This window comes from Mya arenaria, chromosome 12 (genome assembly GCF_026914265.1).
Source record: "Mya arenaria isolate MELC-2E11 chromosome 12, ASM2691426v1".
NCBI lineage: Eukaryota > Metazoa > Mollusca > Bivalvia > Myida > Myidae > Mya > Mya arenaria.
In genome coordinates, this window is record NC_069133.1 from 47104221 (window position 1) to 47121459 (window position 17239).

At 32.4% G+C, this 17239-nt stretch overlaps 1 protein-coding gene across 14 annotated transcripts in view; it reads left to right on the forward strand.

Moving 5' to 3' along the window:
- Window positions 1–17239, forward strand: part of LOC128211269 (kinase non-catalytic C-lobe domain-containing protein 1-like) — a 51918-nt gene that overhangs the window by 14596 nt on the left and 20083 nt on the right. For 12 of the 14 annotated variants that reach the window (XM_052915858.1, XM_052915856.1, XM_052915865.1 and 9 more), the window contains exons 3-9: window positions 521–767; window positions 8087–8142; window positions 9250–9493; window positions 11273–11368; window positions 14474–15358; window positions 15761–15897; window positions 16189–16347. In XM_052915858.1, coding sequence (XP_052771818.1) covers window positions 539–767; window positions 8087–8142; window positions 9250–9493; window positions 11273–11368; window positions 14474–15358; window positions 15761–15897; window positions 16189–16347 — 1806 coding nt within the window. In that variant the 5' untranslated portion in view covers window positions 521–538. The remainder of the gene's footprint in view (window positions 1–520; window positions 768–8086; window positions 8143–9249; window positions 9494–11272; window positions 11369–14473; window positions 15359–15760; window positions 15898–16188; window positions 16348–17239) is intronic. The other 2 variants (XM_052915869.1, XM_052915870.1) reach the window with 1 other exon arrangement.

The following is a 17239-nucleotide window of genomic DNA, read 5'->3' on the forward strand; positions in this document are numbered from 1 at the left end:
TAAGAAAGTGACTGTTGTATTCAATATATTTTACATTATTCATTTGCAAACATTCATTCATAATATTAAAATTTATATGTCTAATTATATAAAATGATATTTTATGTGCTTCTATTTTTTTAATTACATTTTAAAATTTTATAATATTCATTTTCAAGTATACAATTAAAATGATAGGATTTATGTGTTCAGTTATATAAAGAATATTTAATGTGACTTACTGAAATTGTTATTATCATTCTGAAAATGCATTATATTAGGCCAAAAAAGCATTAAAGCATAACAAATTTTTAAGTCTTATGAAAAGTACAATATAATGGTATTGTTGTAACATAAGCCTGCATCACTCATGCAGACCAGACTTTACGAGGAGACAATGAAAAGATGTAAGATGATGTAGCATTATTTCAACAGTACATGTGAACATGTACAACTATATTGTAATCCAAGATATTTATACTTGAATGCATTGGGTACTTAGTCGATTGTACTTCATTTTTCCCTCTCCATATCATTCCAGGATCCGTTGATCTAAGCCATGGATGAGGGGGACATTCAGGGGGACGAGACCATCAGCCTATCTGACGTGCTCGTGGCTCGCGACTCATGCCTTCCTGAGGATGAGTTATGGGCCCTGTGTCGGGAATGCTGCCTCGTTCTGGAGGTCGTTAACAACTCGCCTGACAGTTTCCAGACTCTGTGTGTTACACCTGATACGGTTGCCTTCGATCAAGTGGGCAACGTCTGTTTTCTGGATTTGGACGTTGGTAAGCATCACAGCAAGAAAATTGTGACTTAACAAATTTCATCCATTAAGAGTCATGGTGGCTTTTTGGACAAATTTGTCTGAGAAGATAACTGTGTTTGGTAGATGGTCTTTGTGTTACCACCATTCAACGGTTCACTAACTAATAGCTTCATTAGACGATATTGTTTCATCATGAAATTTGGTGACAGCTTTCATGCGCATAACCAATTAGGATAATTAGATGGAGCAATTTAGAAACAAAAGAGTTTAAGGGGTTATATATTTGGATAGAATGTTTGATTTTTTTTATACAGATGCTAGTTTTAGTAATTAACTACTTACATCCTTCGAATTTGTATACAGCGAGGAATAATATCTATATAATTCTTACAAATTATTTGCAACTTCCCCATTTGTTGATGTAACAAAACGGCATTTCTTTTTCAAGGCAAAGTGAACTTTTGCAGATTTAGTTTTATGTACAAGGCTTTCATCATGTCAAAATAGAATGCTTATTCCTTCAAGTCCTAGTATTTTCCTTGTGTTGCCAAAATGCTTTCCTGAGTTATGCCGTCTTTTGTTTTCTAATCCGGATTAAATATAATGTGACCATTTATGTGTGTGGCAATTTTTGGTAATAGCAGATTAGGAACAGATTTATTGGCTTAGATTTAGGGTTCATTTATGTACTGAAGTAAATAATTGTAAATAATAAATGCTGTGTCTCGACCAAATACATGTAGTATTTAATGTTGCATAAAGAGAGATTTACCCCACCCACCTACTCACCTATGTCTCATAGTTCAAATATGATTACAACAATTGGTCATGACATATTTATATGTAAGAGATTTCTGCTACATTGTATACTGTGTATTGTAGCAGCTACAATATATATTTTTTTAAAAGGATGATCTTTAGAATTGTGGAGTGTTTGTACCAAGTACAGGGTGATTGTTAAAATATGATACTTAGCTTTGAAGCTTTGATTCTGTTTAAAGTTGCAAAAAGCTAACAAATACCGGTATGCTTAAAATAAATGCTATTAAAATCGGAAGATTGATTAATATTCAAAATATGCAGAAGTATTGGAATAGGATGATGTCAAGATGACATTGTGGGGTCAATTCCACAATTCATCTTGTTTATTCAAAATGTAGGAGTTAATACCATGGCCATTTTGTGACCCTTTAGGCATTTTTAACTTGTCTGTTTTCTTGAAAAGAGGGTAAAGTGATAGCCTTGGTTTTGTTGTCTGTGTTTGCGTGCAAAGATTTTAATCTTGTCAAAAACTAAAAAAAACTTTCAAGATATACAAATGAAACTTTATACACATGTTGCTGAAAAGTCATGGTCAACATATTTTGGCTTCTGAGTCATTACTGAGTTATGTCTCTTGTTCCGTAACAATAAAAAAAGTCAAGCATTGGATTTTGCTCTGCAGTGCTCTCGTTTATCAAAATAACTTACTTCTATTATATGTAATGAATGTGGATTATTAAATATTTTGAATAAAGATAATTATAATCCATTTCAACAATTTGGGACAGTTTGATCCAATAATATTTTGTACTTAATCTCATTATTATTATCTGTTAATGGTGTCTTTTTTAGACGTCCATAAATATTAATATTGGCTTTTGATTCATTGCCAATTTAAAAATGGGTTAATATTTTAATTCGCTAAAAAATAGGTCTGTCCCGATTATGAACAATTGTGTAACTTTCTTGTAATCTTTACAAATATTCATGAAATTAACATTTGTCTTGACTTTTGTGAAAGTGTCAATACCAGCGTGTATGCATTTATTCTTATGGAATAAATCATATTATTGCTTGAGAAATTCCTTATTTATTTCAACTAAGTTTTGAATAATTGATGAAGTTTCAACAATTGATACCAAACAAGGTTATTCTTAAGTACAAATGCCATACTAGTCAGAGAAATATGCAATATTTATTTAACATGTGAAAAAATAAAGATTCAAACTCACTTGACTTAAACAAAAAAATGTTCGATATGTTGGTATTGTTATTGGAATATAATGCCCAACAAAAGTTGTTTAGAAGTTGTTTCAATGAAAAAAATATTTAAATTCAATTTCCTCGTCATTCCCACATTCTGATCAATTGCTGATCATTTTGGTCCATAGTAAAGTTTGTTTGATAGGAAATTTGATCAAACTATCAGCTAATGTCCACCATGTAATAGTACATCAACAAAGTCAGTACGGTCACTTTGCCATTGAAATGCAAACATTTATTTATGAATATCTATCTTCAGATGATGTCAAACCCACAATTGGGAGGTTAACATTGGCAATTGTTCAGAACTTTATTCAAGTTAACAGCAATGTTGTTAATCATGTTGTTAACTTTAATTAAGTTCTGAACAATTGCCAAGTTAACCTTTAAAAGTTAACAACAATATTGTTAATCCTGTTGTTAACTTTAAATAAGTTCTGAACAATTGCCAAGTTAACCTTTAAAAGTTAACAGCAATGTAGTTAATCATGATGTTAACTTTAATTAAGTTCTGAACAATTGCCATGTTAACCTTTGAAAGTTAAATAAAAATATTGTTAATCCTGTTGTTAACTTTAAATAAGTTCTGAACAATTGCCAAGTTAACCTTTAAAAGTTAACAACAATATTGTTAATCCTGTTGTTAACTTTAAATAAATTCTGAACAATTGCCAAGTTAACCTTTAAAAGTTAACAGCAATGTAGTTAATCATGATGTTAACTTTAATTAAGTTCTGAACAATTGCCAAGTTAACCTTTAAAAGTTAACAACAATATTGTTAATCCTGTTGTTAACTTTAAATAAGTTCTGAACAATTGCCAAGTTAACCTTTAAAAGTTAACAGCAATGTATTTAATCATGTTGTTAACTTTAATTAAGTTCTGAACAATTGCCAAGTAAACCTTTAAAAGTTAACAGCAATGTTGTTAATCCTGTTGTTAACTTTGAATAAGTTCTGAACAATTGCCAAGTTAACCTTTAAAAGTTAACAGCAATGTAGTTAATCATGTTGTTAACTTTGAATAAGTTCTGAACAATTGCCAAGTTAACCTTTAAAAGTTAACAGCAATGTAGTTAATCATGATGTTAACTTTAATTAAGTTCCGAACAATTGCCAAGATAACCTTTAAAAGTTAACAGCAATGTTGTTAATCCTGTTGTTAACTTTGAATAAGTTCTGAACAATTGCCAAGTTAACCTTTAAAAGTTAACAGCAATGTAGTTAATCATGATGTTAACTTTAATTAAGTTCTGAACAATTGCCAAGATAACCTTTAAAAGTTAACAGCAATGTTGTTAATCCTGTTGTTTAACGTCTAAAGGTGAACTATTCTATGTTGTTCTCATATATACAGCTGAAACATTTGTCTTAAATCTTGTAAGTTATGCTGTTAATCATAAGATTTAAAAGTAAATAACCATGATGTTAACAACATTGTTACCAAAGTTCTGAACAATCAACCTAATGATACATTGTGTTTACCTCATTAATTAGCATAAATTTGTTTAAGCTAAGCATTTTTCTTAAAGATAAACCAAAATTTGTTTTTAAGCAATAACTTATTGTTTTCTTTTCATGGAAAGCATGAGACAAAATTTATAGATTGATAGTCCTGCAGGGGGAGCTTTTAAGACATGATTAACTCAGATTCAAGTATTCTTAAAAATCTTAAGCAAAAAGATAAAAACTTGAATGAGGAAAAGAAAGCGTAAGTGCCAACATAAGTGTTCACAGACCAGTAGACAATGAAACACATGTAAGTAGAAACTGACAACCAGGCAAAACTTCTGAAAGGTTACAAAGATCATTTTCACACCATGTCCATGGGAACTGTCACGTTTTATAAGAAATGTAAATTATTATATATTCACGTAATATTTCCAAAATTAATATTTTCATAACTTGAAATGAACATAATATATTTCCAAAAAGGTATGATTATGATGAGGTGAGCAACAATGATGATCATAATGATAGAGGCAACAACTACGATGACAACGATGATTGTGACAATAACATTAATGATTACATTGGCTGCATGATATTGACAACAGCTTTTATAGTGAGACTATGATGTTTATAATGATAATGATGATGGTGTGGATAATAGAGATAGATAGACAGATTTAAAAGAATAAGACCTGATAATTTTCAAGTATTAATCATAATAAAAGAATGACCTATCAATGACCATATAAACATTGTTAACTCATTCTTTCAAAAGGTTTACACTTAAGTTTTAAAATTTACATAGAAATTACTTAAGTAGCAGGGTATCATTCTGACCATGGGAAACATTGGATTTTATCAAATATGTCCTGACAGTGCATAAATTATTAGAGGTGTATGCACTGAAGACAAATGGTTTGTTTATTGATTATCATCATGATAGATTATTGGAATACGTATTGCTTTAGGACCACATACATGAGCGGATAAATCACTCCCTGTTAATATAGAACTTAAAATTGGTAAATATTTGTCAAACCTTTAGTTATAGGGGCTATCTTGATTTAGGATTAGTAGACTATGTGTACTTATGTAGAAAGATTTGACATGAATACGTGAATGTTCTGAAGCTTTAGGAATTTAAGTTGATATATTAAAGCATTTATTCATGAACATGTCATTTTGGGGTACAGTCATGTAATGTTCTTAAGTTATTATCTTTTCTAATGAACCAATATGTGAAGGGTGACAGTGGGTCTACCGAGCTCTGGTCTTGATCTCCTGCACCATCTACGATATTGTATCAGTCCCTGTGATTGCTACGTCCTTCCTTCGTCAGTTGAAGTGAAACTCTGATATATACCTCGTCCTCTTCTGTAGAAGACACGTACTGCCACTCCAAACTGGTTATGATTTTCTACATCATCTACGATCTCATATCAGTCCTTTGTAATTGCGACATCCTTTCTCTGTCAGTACAAGAGACCACTCTGACCTCGTCCTTGTGTGGAAAAGGCATGTACCGTCACTCATTATTCCCCTTGGACACCAGACTGTTGACCCAGCTACCAGGAGCACTGACCACCCTTGATATTGCCAGAGCTTTAAGGAGGAGGCTGTCTATTTAGAACGGGGGATACATTATTTATAAACTGGATCCTGTTTCAAAAAAGTTGATTTTAATCGTTAATTGAAAATACCTTACTGTCATCTTTTCATTGTTTTTGAGAATCGATATTTAGCCATTATCAAAAGTGAATACAAAGTTGAGGAAGTAGAAAGAATCAACTTGGCATTTGTGATGTTCATACAGATTTACAATTATAAGATGCCATGAGACGGTACCCCTGGTGGGGATCCAACCTGCAATATCTTGGGTCAGAGACTGACACCTTTACCACTAGACCACACTCACCCTATATGTGTATTTGAAGGCTTGGCATAAATGTAGGATGTTTGGCAGTACGGTATATATGGGAAGTGTCATAGCTTTGCAAATCTAGCAAAAAACTAACAAAAGTACCCCAATTCCTATCTGTCCACTGTTCTTTTACACTGCTCCAAATAAGTGTCCATACCCTCGAAGCATTGACCTTCTACCCTAAGGACAGCACTTTGGGCTATTGTGTTGGTCTGTCACAACTTTAAATTGTTTCCCAACAAACTACATTTAATTTGTTGGTTCACAGAATTGATAACCATCCAAATAGTTGTAACTAAACACCTTTTCTTGAATTTAATCAACTTTGGTCATAAATTATAATGGATTAAGTGGCTATCATGGTTTTTAATACCACCTCTTGATAAATATTAAGACAGTTTAAGGGCCTTCTCAGCTCAAGTATTTATCTTCTTAAAAGGAACAAAGCCATTACCAGACTGTTAAGTTGTTACTGCCTTTGCTAAGTTTGCACAAGTCATAACCTTGAAATTAATGGAACCGATTTTCTTTTGTAAGAATTGTGGAAATAAAATGTAACAATCGTATCTTAGGTCAATTTTAAGCTGCTAAAAGGGTGTGTTCTTAAGATTCACAATAAAAAACTGGTTGCTCAGCAATTTTTAACAAATGGACATGCACACATATCTGATTTCTTAAGATGTCTGAAACCATTTTTGAATTAAAGTAAAAGATATCATTAGGATAAGGTTAAATAATTATCATAATTTTTTATATTACATGTTATACTAAACAAATTTAATGCATACAGAAGATGAAGTAGCGATTTCCTAATGGGTAGATGTCCACCTATCACAGTCTTGGGTCTGAGCCCAAACAGGCTCAAGTTTTCTTGGCCTCTAATGGCCATCGGCTTGAGCCCCACCAGACATAAGTTCTCTTTGCTTCTAATGGCCAGGGGTTCGAGTCACACCAGTGGCAAGTTCCCTTGGCCTTTAATGGCTACAGGTTCGAGTTTCACCAGGCTAAAGTTCTTTAGGCCTCTAATTGCCATGTGTTCAAGTTGGCCATGGGTTCAACTCACACCAGGCAAAAGTTCTCTTGGCCTCTAATGGTTGGTTTTGGCCCCACCAGACAAAGGTTCTCTTGGCCTCTAATGCCCATGGGCTTGAGCCCCACTAGTTGTAAATTCATTTGGCCCCTGAAAAAGTACACCAGTAGTACTAAACCAGTACTGGTCAAATAAATAAGTATAAACATGCAGAATGCTGCACTAGCAAATATCCCTTTTACCAGTACTTAAATTTAATAGAATGCATCTGCTATTTATCCATTGATTGTAATTTTAAGTTTTTGAATTCTGTTCACAGAGAAATAAAAGCACTGAAGACATTAGAAAGCCATTATCTCTAAACCTTTGATTATCCTTACATAGATCACAAACCATTCTGTTTGGAGAATTCATGTCAAAGAAATTATTATGAACCCTGAATAATGGATTTCAAAAAGAAAAGACAAGCTGTTGACAAGCAAGTGACTTTTGGTATGAAGTAGATCAAAGTTACACCATTTACTGAGACAGAGCAGAACTAACAGGATTTGGGGGGAGAGACTTTGCCAAATAGCTGGCTGTTTTTTACATCAGTGTAAGCGATCAATGTTAAGTTAAGGTCCAATAACTCATTTAAGTTGCAATAAAGGAATATAATTGAAAGAAATAGCTGTTTTTGTGAGTATGTATTGTGTATAGGTTTCGTATTCTTCATACACAGTATTGACATACACACATTGTAGAGTATAAGAGTTTCCTCAGTTGGTAGTGTGCCTTAGGCATAAAGCATGGAGTTGAATGTTCGACTCCTGAATCTGATTCATAGTTACGTTTTGTAGGGTGTTGACAGAAAAAATATCAGTCGTTGGAGTTCTAATTGACATAACAACAAATACTGTATCTTTTTTCAGACCCTGAACCGATCTACCTTCCCCCGGAATACAGCAGCAGCGGCAACAACTACAAGGTATTTGTCGTTGTGTTCAGAATCATATCTTTTTTTTTAAGTATTGTGATTCATGCAGAGAAGTCGAAGATTAATCTTAACTTTTTGGAACTTTGTGACATAAAAGTTTCAAATGTTTCTGTGTGCAGAGAGTTAAGGTAAAATCACTGTTTGCTATTTTAATTCTATAATTACCAGTTCATTTGGAAAAGTTTAAGCTTTAAACAATAACAGAATTATACATGATAGTTATTCTTTTGAATGTAAGATATTTTCAAAGGCCATTTTTCTTACAGAAAACACTTTCTTTACAAGGCTCTTTTGTGGTGCATATATAACATTTTGAATAAAAGCTGATAATTTGGTAAAAAGAAGAATATGTTTCGTAACATAATCACATTCTTGTTAGCTTTTTACACTATAGTATTGTTAATTTGGAACTCTTTTGTTACTGGAATAATAACAAGTGTTTTGTAATTCAGCACACCAATACAAAGCGTATCTTTATGAGTTTGCGATATTTTAGTTTACAAATTCGAAATAGTGAGTGATTAAAGTTTGTTTTTTTGAGTATAGAACAAAAAAATGCATAAGTGTTTGTTGTGAAGAATGTTAAAAAGTTACGATTATGTGAATAAAATGAACAAGTTGAAATTTGTGAATAAATAGTGTACAGTCAAGATTCTACACAGTTGTTACTTTTTGCATAAATCATAAAGTTGTGAACATTTCTGCATAATAGTGTTAGACATGCATTTAAATGTGATCAATTAAAATACTGAACAGTTATTTTTGACAAAAAATATTGCAAAGGTGTGAACATTTCGGCATAATAGTGTAAAATAGTGAACAATTTAAATACTGAACGGTTATTTTTGACAAAATTTATCGCAACGATGTAAACATGACTGCATAACAGTGTTAGCCATGCATTAAAATGTAGAAAACTCAATTATTGTGGAACATTTTGTCAAGGAGACAAGCATGATAGATCTACTGATGATGTAATCACATGTTCCATTATTGTTGATTTATTTTTAGAAATTTATACTAAACTAGATTTAAAAATCTTTTTCACAATTTAAGAAAAAGAGATAAGATTTTACTCAACTGATATGGATTTTCCAGGCCCATCTGTTTTCCTTGGGCATGACATTGCTGTATGCTGCGGAATACAACGGTGACAATACCCAGGAAGCTGTGAGCCAAGAACTGCGTGAGATTCTAGGTCGAATGACCGCTGATGACCCTGGGAATAGACCTGACCTTGAATCAACGATCATACTGTGTGAAGAACAACTGTGCGGGCAGTCTTCACAGGAAGTTTGTTGCGGGATTGCTGCTGTTGTTGGCTTTGGAATTACTGCTGAAGGTATTAATACTGATGGTGATTTAAAAAAAAAAGGTTTCTTGTTTTTGTAACAGAAGTATTTTAAGTAGAGAATTAATACCAGTTTAGATGTGCAGCTTTACTTGGCATTTATTCCAACGTTTTCAGGTAGTAGTTTAAAGGGACTAGTTCATGGTTTGTAAAATGCATTTAATATAGTTTTATTACAAAATTTGGTGTGGCAAATTTTTAGGAGTCTTAAAACTAAGATACTGATGGCTGGAACCATTCAACAAATGCTGATATATGCTTAAATATTGTATTTGAAGGCCACAATTTTGAATTATGTAACTAACGTCATTCAACAAAGGGATGTAGGTGATTGGTTGGATCACATTTCATGTGGTGCTACAAATGTTTTCAATGAAGGTTTAAATATCCATCGTCTTAGAATGAGTCCCTTGGGCGAGTGGCTAAAGTCTCGTAAAGTCTTGGTGTTCTTACTTTTTTTCTTGACTGTACCGGCGCAGGTCCCTCCCCACTATAACCTGAGGTTCTTTTTTATGCTTCAATTGTTGTTTTTATGCAATTTCTGTATCAAAGAGTACAATAACTTTTAATTTTTCAGATGCATTACTTGAATTATTTTTTGGTGCCAAAACATGACCTAGTCCCTTAAAATGTACTCATATTTTATTTCAAAAAGAACAACAACATGTTTCATCATACATTCAATGGCAGGTTTTTTTTACCATTATAACCCCCTAGCTATTTTTCAGTTTGCTTTAATAAACAATTCATGGTAATAAAGTAAAATATTGAAATAGTCTGATTATCTACATTACTGTTTGTTGAAAATTAAGAAACAGTTTGGAAGCCAACACTTAGATGTCATTGATAAACTGAATGGAATATTTTGTCTTAATTGAATAATCTTGTCATCCTTGTTTTTATTTCCCACTTTGATTTTGGCCAATGGCCACAATATAAAATGATTTATTTCATGCTTATATCTTAAATTGAAAGACTTTGACATTTTGATGACAGTGCAGATATCATATCTCATCCACATCATTGTTTTGGTTGATTTATGAAACTGCTATAGATTATAGATGTTTGCCTTTAATTATAAGGTCAATATTTTTGTAGGTTTTATATTATTCAGAAGAATTATAACTTAACTCCCATGCATAATAAGTCTGTTGTGGTACTTTTTTCCATTAGTTTAATGTTTATTTAATAATATTTTATGGCATTGAAACAAATATTACAATGAGAATATCAATGCAAAGTTTTACCGTATGTAATATTTGAACAAAACATTTAAAAAAAATCAAACATGCTAGGGGATTGGACCATGAGTTCTGCCAACATCAGTTACATCATATTTACTGATATTTCATTGGTTGAATGATTTATTTTTATCCAATAAAAATTGTTCATACAACAACAGTTTTAAGAGTCATATATTTCAACATATTTATTATATTTAATTATCTTTCTTTTCAGTGTATAAAATATGAAATGTTGTGTTAATCTTTTGAAATCTCCTTTTACAAATGTATTGATTGTTTATGGACAACTTTCTTAACGTCTTTCTTAATGTCAATTCTTTTACTTCTAATTTCAAGAAATTCTTTTACTTCTTTCACAGCTGCTTTTAACCTCTATTGGCAACAAATGAGTTTCTTTTCTAACATTAATAATAAGCATTATAGATACTTTCCTATAGGAAATTTAAAAGGTATCATAATCAAATTATGTCGATTTTTTAAATTTTGAAGCTTTTTTTATGTCATTGTCCATGGATTCATTTTTCAGATATGATAGAAAGTCTTTACTGGAAAGGCGGCAATCTTAATAGCATTTGCGATTTAAGTGTCGAGGGAATTGAAAATCCAGCGAGCATTCATACAAGTAATTTGCATGTCCACTGTGGGATGGCTGTCATGGAGGAAATTAACATTTAAAGAATAATTAATATTGCATATGTATAAATCTGTTAACAAACAAAAAATAAAAATGACCAATATTCAAAGGTATGGTATTTTTGCTGTTGCGGTGTTTCGTATGCCAGTATTTGTTACGCCAGGGAATTTTTATATGACGGCGATTCCTGCTTTTGTAGAAGATTACGGGAGGTTCGGCAGAATGAAATTTAAACTTACTATACAGTGTTGTTATTGTAGCCTACAAAGTATTTCCATGACAACGGTTTTGTATATTGGTCATTTTGTATTTGGAGGCTTTGCACTATTTTTATAGCAAAAACATTTCTCTTTTTTCAATAAACTTGGAAAAAATCCTGACTAGATACCAGTCTGATATGCTATAAAATTAAGTAGCTGCTGTCTTTCGAGAGCAGAAATGTTGTGCAAAGTGTTCTAGCTTTGGAAATGGTATGATACATTAAATCGTAACAATTAAATTAAAGTAACTTGCATGTATATGTACATACACCTAATGCTCGGGGGGAAATGTATATATATCTATTAGCTTAGTTGGTATAGCGACAAATGGAAATATTCTTATTCATATATATTTACGAAACCTTAAATGTCTTCTTTATTTTCAGTCATTCCTGTTTGTTTTTTCATTTATCCCAATTGTTTTATGATTGCTTTTTTTGCAGAAAAATACATTAAGAGTACAGTGTTTTACTAAGAAAAAAATCATTAAAAACCGTTATTCTAAATATTGTTTGTGGGTCTTTCTCATGATTTGTAAACTTCAATGGTTTTTCTAATTGGTTGATTTATGTATGCATTTGCATTTCATAATTGAAAACTTATTCTAAAATTGTTTTTATCTTGACGATTCATATATAATTGTGCAGTTTTACACCTGTGTCAATAATATGTTAATAATATGTGTAAATTCCTATATATTTGTTAGCTTAAAGAGACTCCTATAGATCAGCATATAGCAACTTTTTGGGGAAAAAGATTGATGGATAAATATTGCAAATCATTTCTTGAAAGTTAAACTAACTAAGTAAAAGTTACCAATGCTACAGGTGCTAATAAATGTGCCAAATTTTAAAACAGGGTTTTCAAATAGGACTGATTTGGTTTGCTTAGTTATTTGTTTATTTTTGCCAAGATCAACAGTATTTTACAGAAAGAAGACATCTATATATTTGAAATTCAAGTGTTGAAATGTTGTTTTAATGGTACAGTCAAAAACCGTTGGCTCGATATCCTGGGGACCGGCGAAAAAAACTTTGAGCCTCGCAACTATTGAGCCAAGCAGGAAGGCTTACAAGGAGTAAAACAAAATTGGTCCTTAGGCCTAAAAAAAAAATACATTTGGTTCGGGTTACCCGACCCTACCTAAGGAATAGGCGCCGACCCAACCGTTTTTATAGTCAGTTTGAAAAAAAAGAAGTAAAAACTAAAAAAAAAAAAAATAATAAAATAATTTAATTGCTTTTCAATATGTAGTTTAAACCTTAAATGCTTATACAGAAGATCACTTTAACACCATTCTCCAATGATGAAAATGATATTCTTATATAAACCTAATAAAAAAAAAAAAAATAAAAAAAATAAAAGCCTACCTACCCTACCTATTTTTGAAAAGGATGTAACCCTAACCAAACAATTTTTTTTTTTAGGCCTTAACATCAAATTTGAGCAAGCGAGGAAATAGAGCCAAACGATACTGAGATAATTGGTTTTAACTGTTATAACATTTTGTTGCCAATCTCTGAGAGAGTCTCTTTAAGAGCTGTATTACCTTGTCATATTTATATTAAAATAGAAATAATTCATGTCTAGTACGGAATAAGAATACAATATACTCTTGCACTACATAATGGGAAAATATGCACTTTTTGTACCAGCTAGAACAAAAAACTTAGGGGCCGTTTCAATAAATGATATTAGTTGCACTTAATAATCTTTAATCTGTATTTAAGTCACAAATGGCAACACATTGATTTTTTTTGATTTTCTCAACTTTGTGTTCATTTTTAAAGTTCAATTCACTCGAATATGTATTAAAATAATGAAACTATGGCACTGAGATCTTTTTTATTTATTACGACTTATATAAACTACTTTCTTTGAAACGGCCCCTCAGAGAGCAAGTATTGTTTTTCCAAGCTGTAGAAATTCAAGCTTTAACATTTGTTTTTAACATTTGTTATGAGGTCATTTGCAGGTTTATTTCATTGCCAAGAGCTAATGTGCCAGCTATCTCGTATTCCCAGGACTTTGGCAGATTTCCATGAAATGATTTTAAAATATTGAACTGTCTAGTGAACTCCCATTGTTAGTTTACAGCATTTTAACCTACAAAGACAGTCTTATCTTAATTAAGTTTAAAATAACGTGTTTGGGAATTGTTGATAGTAGTGAAAATTACCACTTGCACCCATCGAATCCCAAATTTGATATGCCTCACACCCGATATATATGGACAGTATCCAAATAATGCAACGCTTGTTATATTTATCTATCTGAATCTTAAATTTCATTTGAATTCTTATCTATCATGATCAGAATTGTTTTAACTTATTAGTCATTTTTCGTTTACATCGATTTATATAAAAAAAAATATGTATTAACAGTTACTCTTGTAGACATTGATATATATATATATAGTTTAGACTTCTAGACCACTCAGGGCCATTTCAATATAGATTTAAGTCGTTAATTGAAATTATCTGTGTCATATTTTCGCTAATTCGCTACATATTTGAGTGAATTGAGATTTAGCGAAGGATTAAAATGGACACCAAGTCAAGGATTTTTAATGTGTTGCGATTTGTGAAGTTTATGCAGATTTCAGTTTATTGAAGTAATGACTAAAATCATTAATTGAAAGGGCCCACATACTTCACTGTATGCCATATTTGCACTTAAATAGACAAAGTACATTATAACATTTTTGTCAAGGTGATAAGCCTTTTTTAGCTCTTAAGTTTTACTTAACTGACAATTTCTTCTTCTTGCTTCTATTTAAAGTTTTATTCAGCTAACTCAACATTATTTGCAAAAATGTTACATCCTGTTTCAGAAGTTTATGACGAGACTGAGGCCACTGCCACGGCCACCTACCAAACAGACGGCTCTCCAGAGGATTATTCCCACGCCGAATCTTTCATCCAATCAGAACAGGCTGATGCTACTTACTGTGATGATATTCCCGATCTCACTGATGAAATTTCTCAAGCAGAGTCACTTCCCTTGTCTGAACAGGAAACTGTGATCGTCTTAGATACGACGATATCTCAGGATGATTCTATTTTGAGTGAAGAATTCGAAATGGAGAAACAAACAAAAACAAAATCAAGATTGAAAAGTGATAGTACTAGTGACCTCAGTAATGTTAAACCAAAACCAGCTCTTCCAAAAAAGCCAGATTTAACAGTAACCTCAGGACATACCTCTGAAGAAAGTGCTTCCACCACACAAAATAGTTCCAGCAAAACGAATGGGGAATTAGTTGTGTCAGAGTTATTGAGTGAAAGTGATACCTCGGATCAGAGTCGAAAAGAACAGGAGAAAAGATCGAGTGAAAGAAAACATAAATTGTCGAGTAGTAGTTCTTCTGATTTGAATAAAAGTGATCCCAAACCAAAAGAAAGGAAAAGTAGTTCGAGTAGCAAGAAGGAGTTACAAAAGGATAATAATCAAAATATAACCTTCTTAAAATATGGAGACTCAGGAAATAAAACGCAAACTACCGGTGATAGTGAAGTAGCTACTGATATAAATAGTAATGGTTTGGACAAAAATGAGAATGCTGAACCTGCTTCGGGTAAAAAGAGGAACAGACGAAAACAGGGGCTGACAATTACAGATATTCTGGACTGTCTTGACAGGTCGCTCAGGGAGGAAGAGTTGTGGGCCTTATGTAAGGAAGGCACAGCTGCTCTACAGAGAAAGAAAAAACACCTCCGTAAGTTTCTCTTTGCTAATGACCTAATATGTTCATCCTTCAAATTATTGGTGGAATATCTGAAAAATGTTTAAGGTAGCGGAAACACAAAGATGTGAAGATTAGATGCCTTGTAACCCCATATTATTTTTGTATGACTACAAGGTGCAGGAAAATACTACGTAAAAAATAGGCAGAAATATATGAAGCATTTTAGGCATTATAAAATTGCAAAATGCATTTGTAGTGCATTTGGCGTCAGAGTTCAGATGAAATAAAGAGCAAAAATACAAATTGCAATAACATAATGTATACTGCATTTTTGGTTTGGGAACCTGTCATTCATGCGTAAACTGTTCTAGTCCTGAAGCAAGCTATACTTGCCTATGTGGAGTGTTCAGAAGTTTTTTTTTATCCTATTAGCTGCGTACCTGTCACCAGACACGCTGGTTATCCGAGAGTCAGGGAACCTGTCATTCAAGGCCATCCCGGAGGAGAAGCCATTGGAGGTTATCTTCATGGCCCCTGAACTTCAGGAGAGGGGAGAGCTCACAGACAAGGTGGGGAAGGCATTAATAACTGCATTGATCATTTTATCTTATAATTTTTAAAGACACTTGTATTTAAAATCAATACATACACATGTATAAAAAACATAAATTTTGAGTGATAAACCTTTAACTACTTTCTAAATAATGAATTCATGGAAAATATTACATACTGATTACTAGATTGATTTTTTAGGTTGTAAAATGATTCCTTATTCAGTATGCTGTTTTCGTTACCATTCTCATAGCCATTAAAATTCTTGAATATAAATTTTAAATATCACAACACATGTTTTCCTACAGACTTGCCTGTTTGGCTTGAGTGTGACGTTACGATGTGCGGCAGGGAAGAAGTACGGCCCCGTGTCGACGTTGAACATCACGCGTGACCTGAAGGATCTGCTCATGTACCTGGCCGACCCAAACCCAGCCAAGAGGCCAGAACTGGTTGATGTTGCTAAGGTATGAAAATACTTCGATCATAGTGATTGTCCATCAAAGAGTCACAGCTTTTCAATAAAAATAGCCATTGGTCAGCCTAACCCAAACCATGCATAGGTGTCTGAAATGGTTGATTTGGCTAATGTTTCAAAACAATGATAATCTATTAACATGACCGTCCATGTCAATCAAACCTATTGATATGTCAGTAAAACAGCTAATAACATGAAGATGCCTTAAATGACCGTTTGGCAAAGGTACTGGAATTAACAAGACCCTGATTTTAAATCCGAAATCATCCATTGGTCAGCTTAACCCAAAACCCCTACCAAAATGCCAGTACTAATGTCAATTTGGCAAAAGTATACGAAAAAGGGATTTAGTCTGTGAAAGATGTTTTTTACAGCCCTAGCCACTAATGAAAAATTGATAAGCTGGAATTTAGTTCAAAAGCCCAAACTGTTTTTAGTATGGAGTACCAAAAAAAGGACATGCTCATTTGGCCTTGAGTCATAAAATTTCTTAAGGTCTGAAAAGGTAATACTAGCTCAATGGACAATTTGCATAAACTTATTAAAATGTGGCTTATTTATAAACAAGATAATTCTTTTAATCAAAATAATTCTTATTTAAAATAGTAAATAGCTAGAAGCCAATCAGCTGCATGTACGAAATACAAACAGTGATTGATTAATAGGATTTGGTTGGTGTTTGGCATTATTCTAGCATGTTGTGGGAACACGTTATAATCCTTACACATAATCTCAATCATAAAATTCAACAAAAACAAAGCGTGTTGTTTTTCATCCAAAACCATTATGTATATGCTGTCCTGACCTTTGCAAATATATGTACTTTGAGGTAACATACATTAAAATACATCCAAAATACAAAATAAAATGCAAAACCAAAC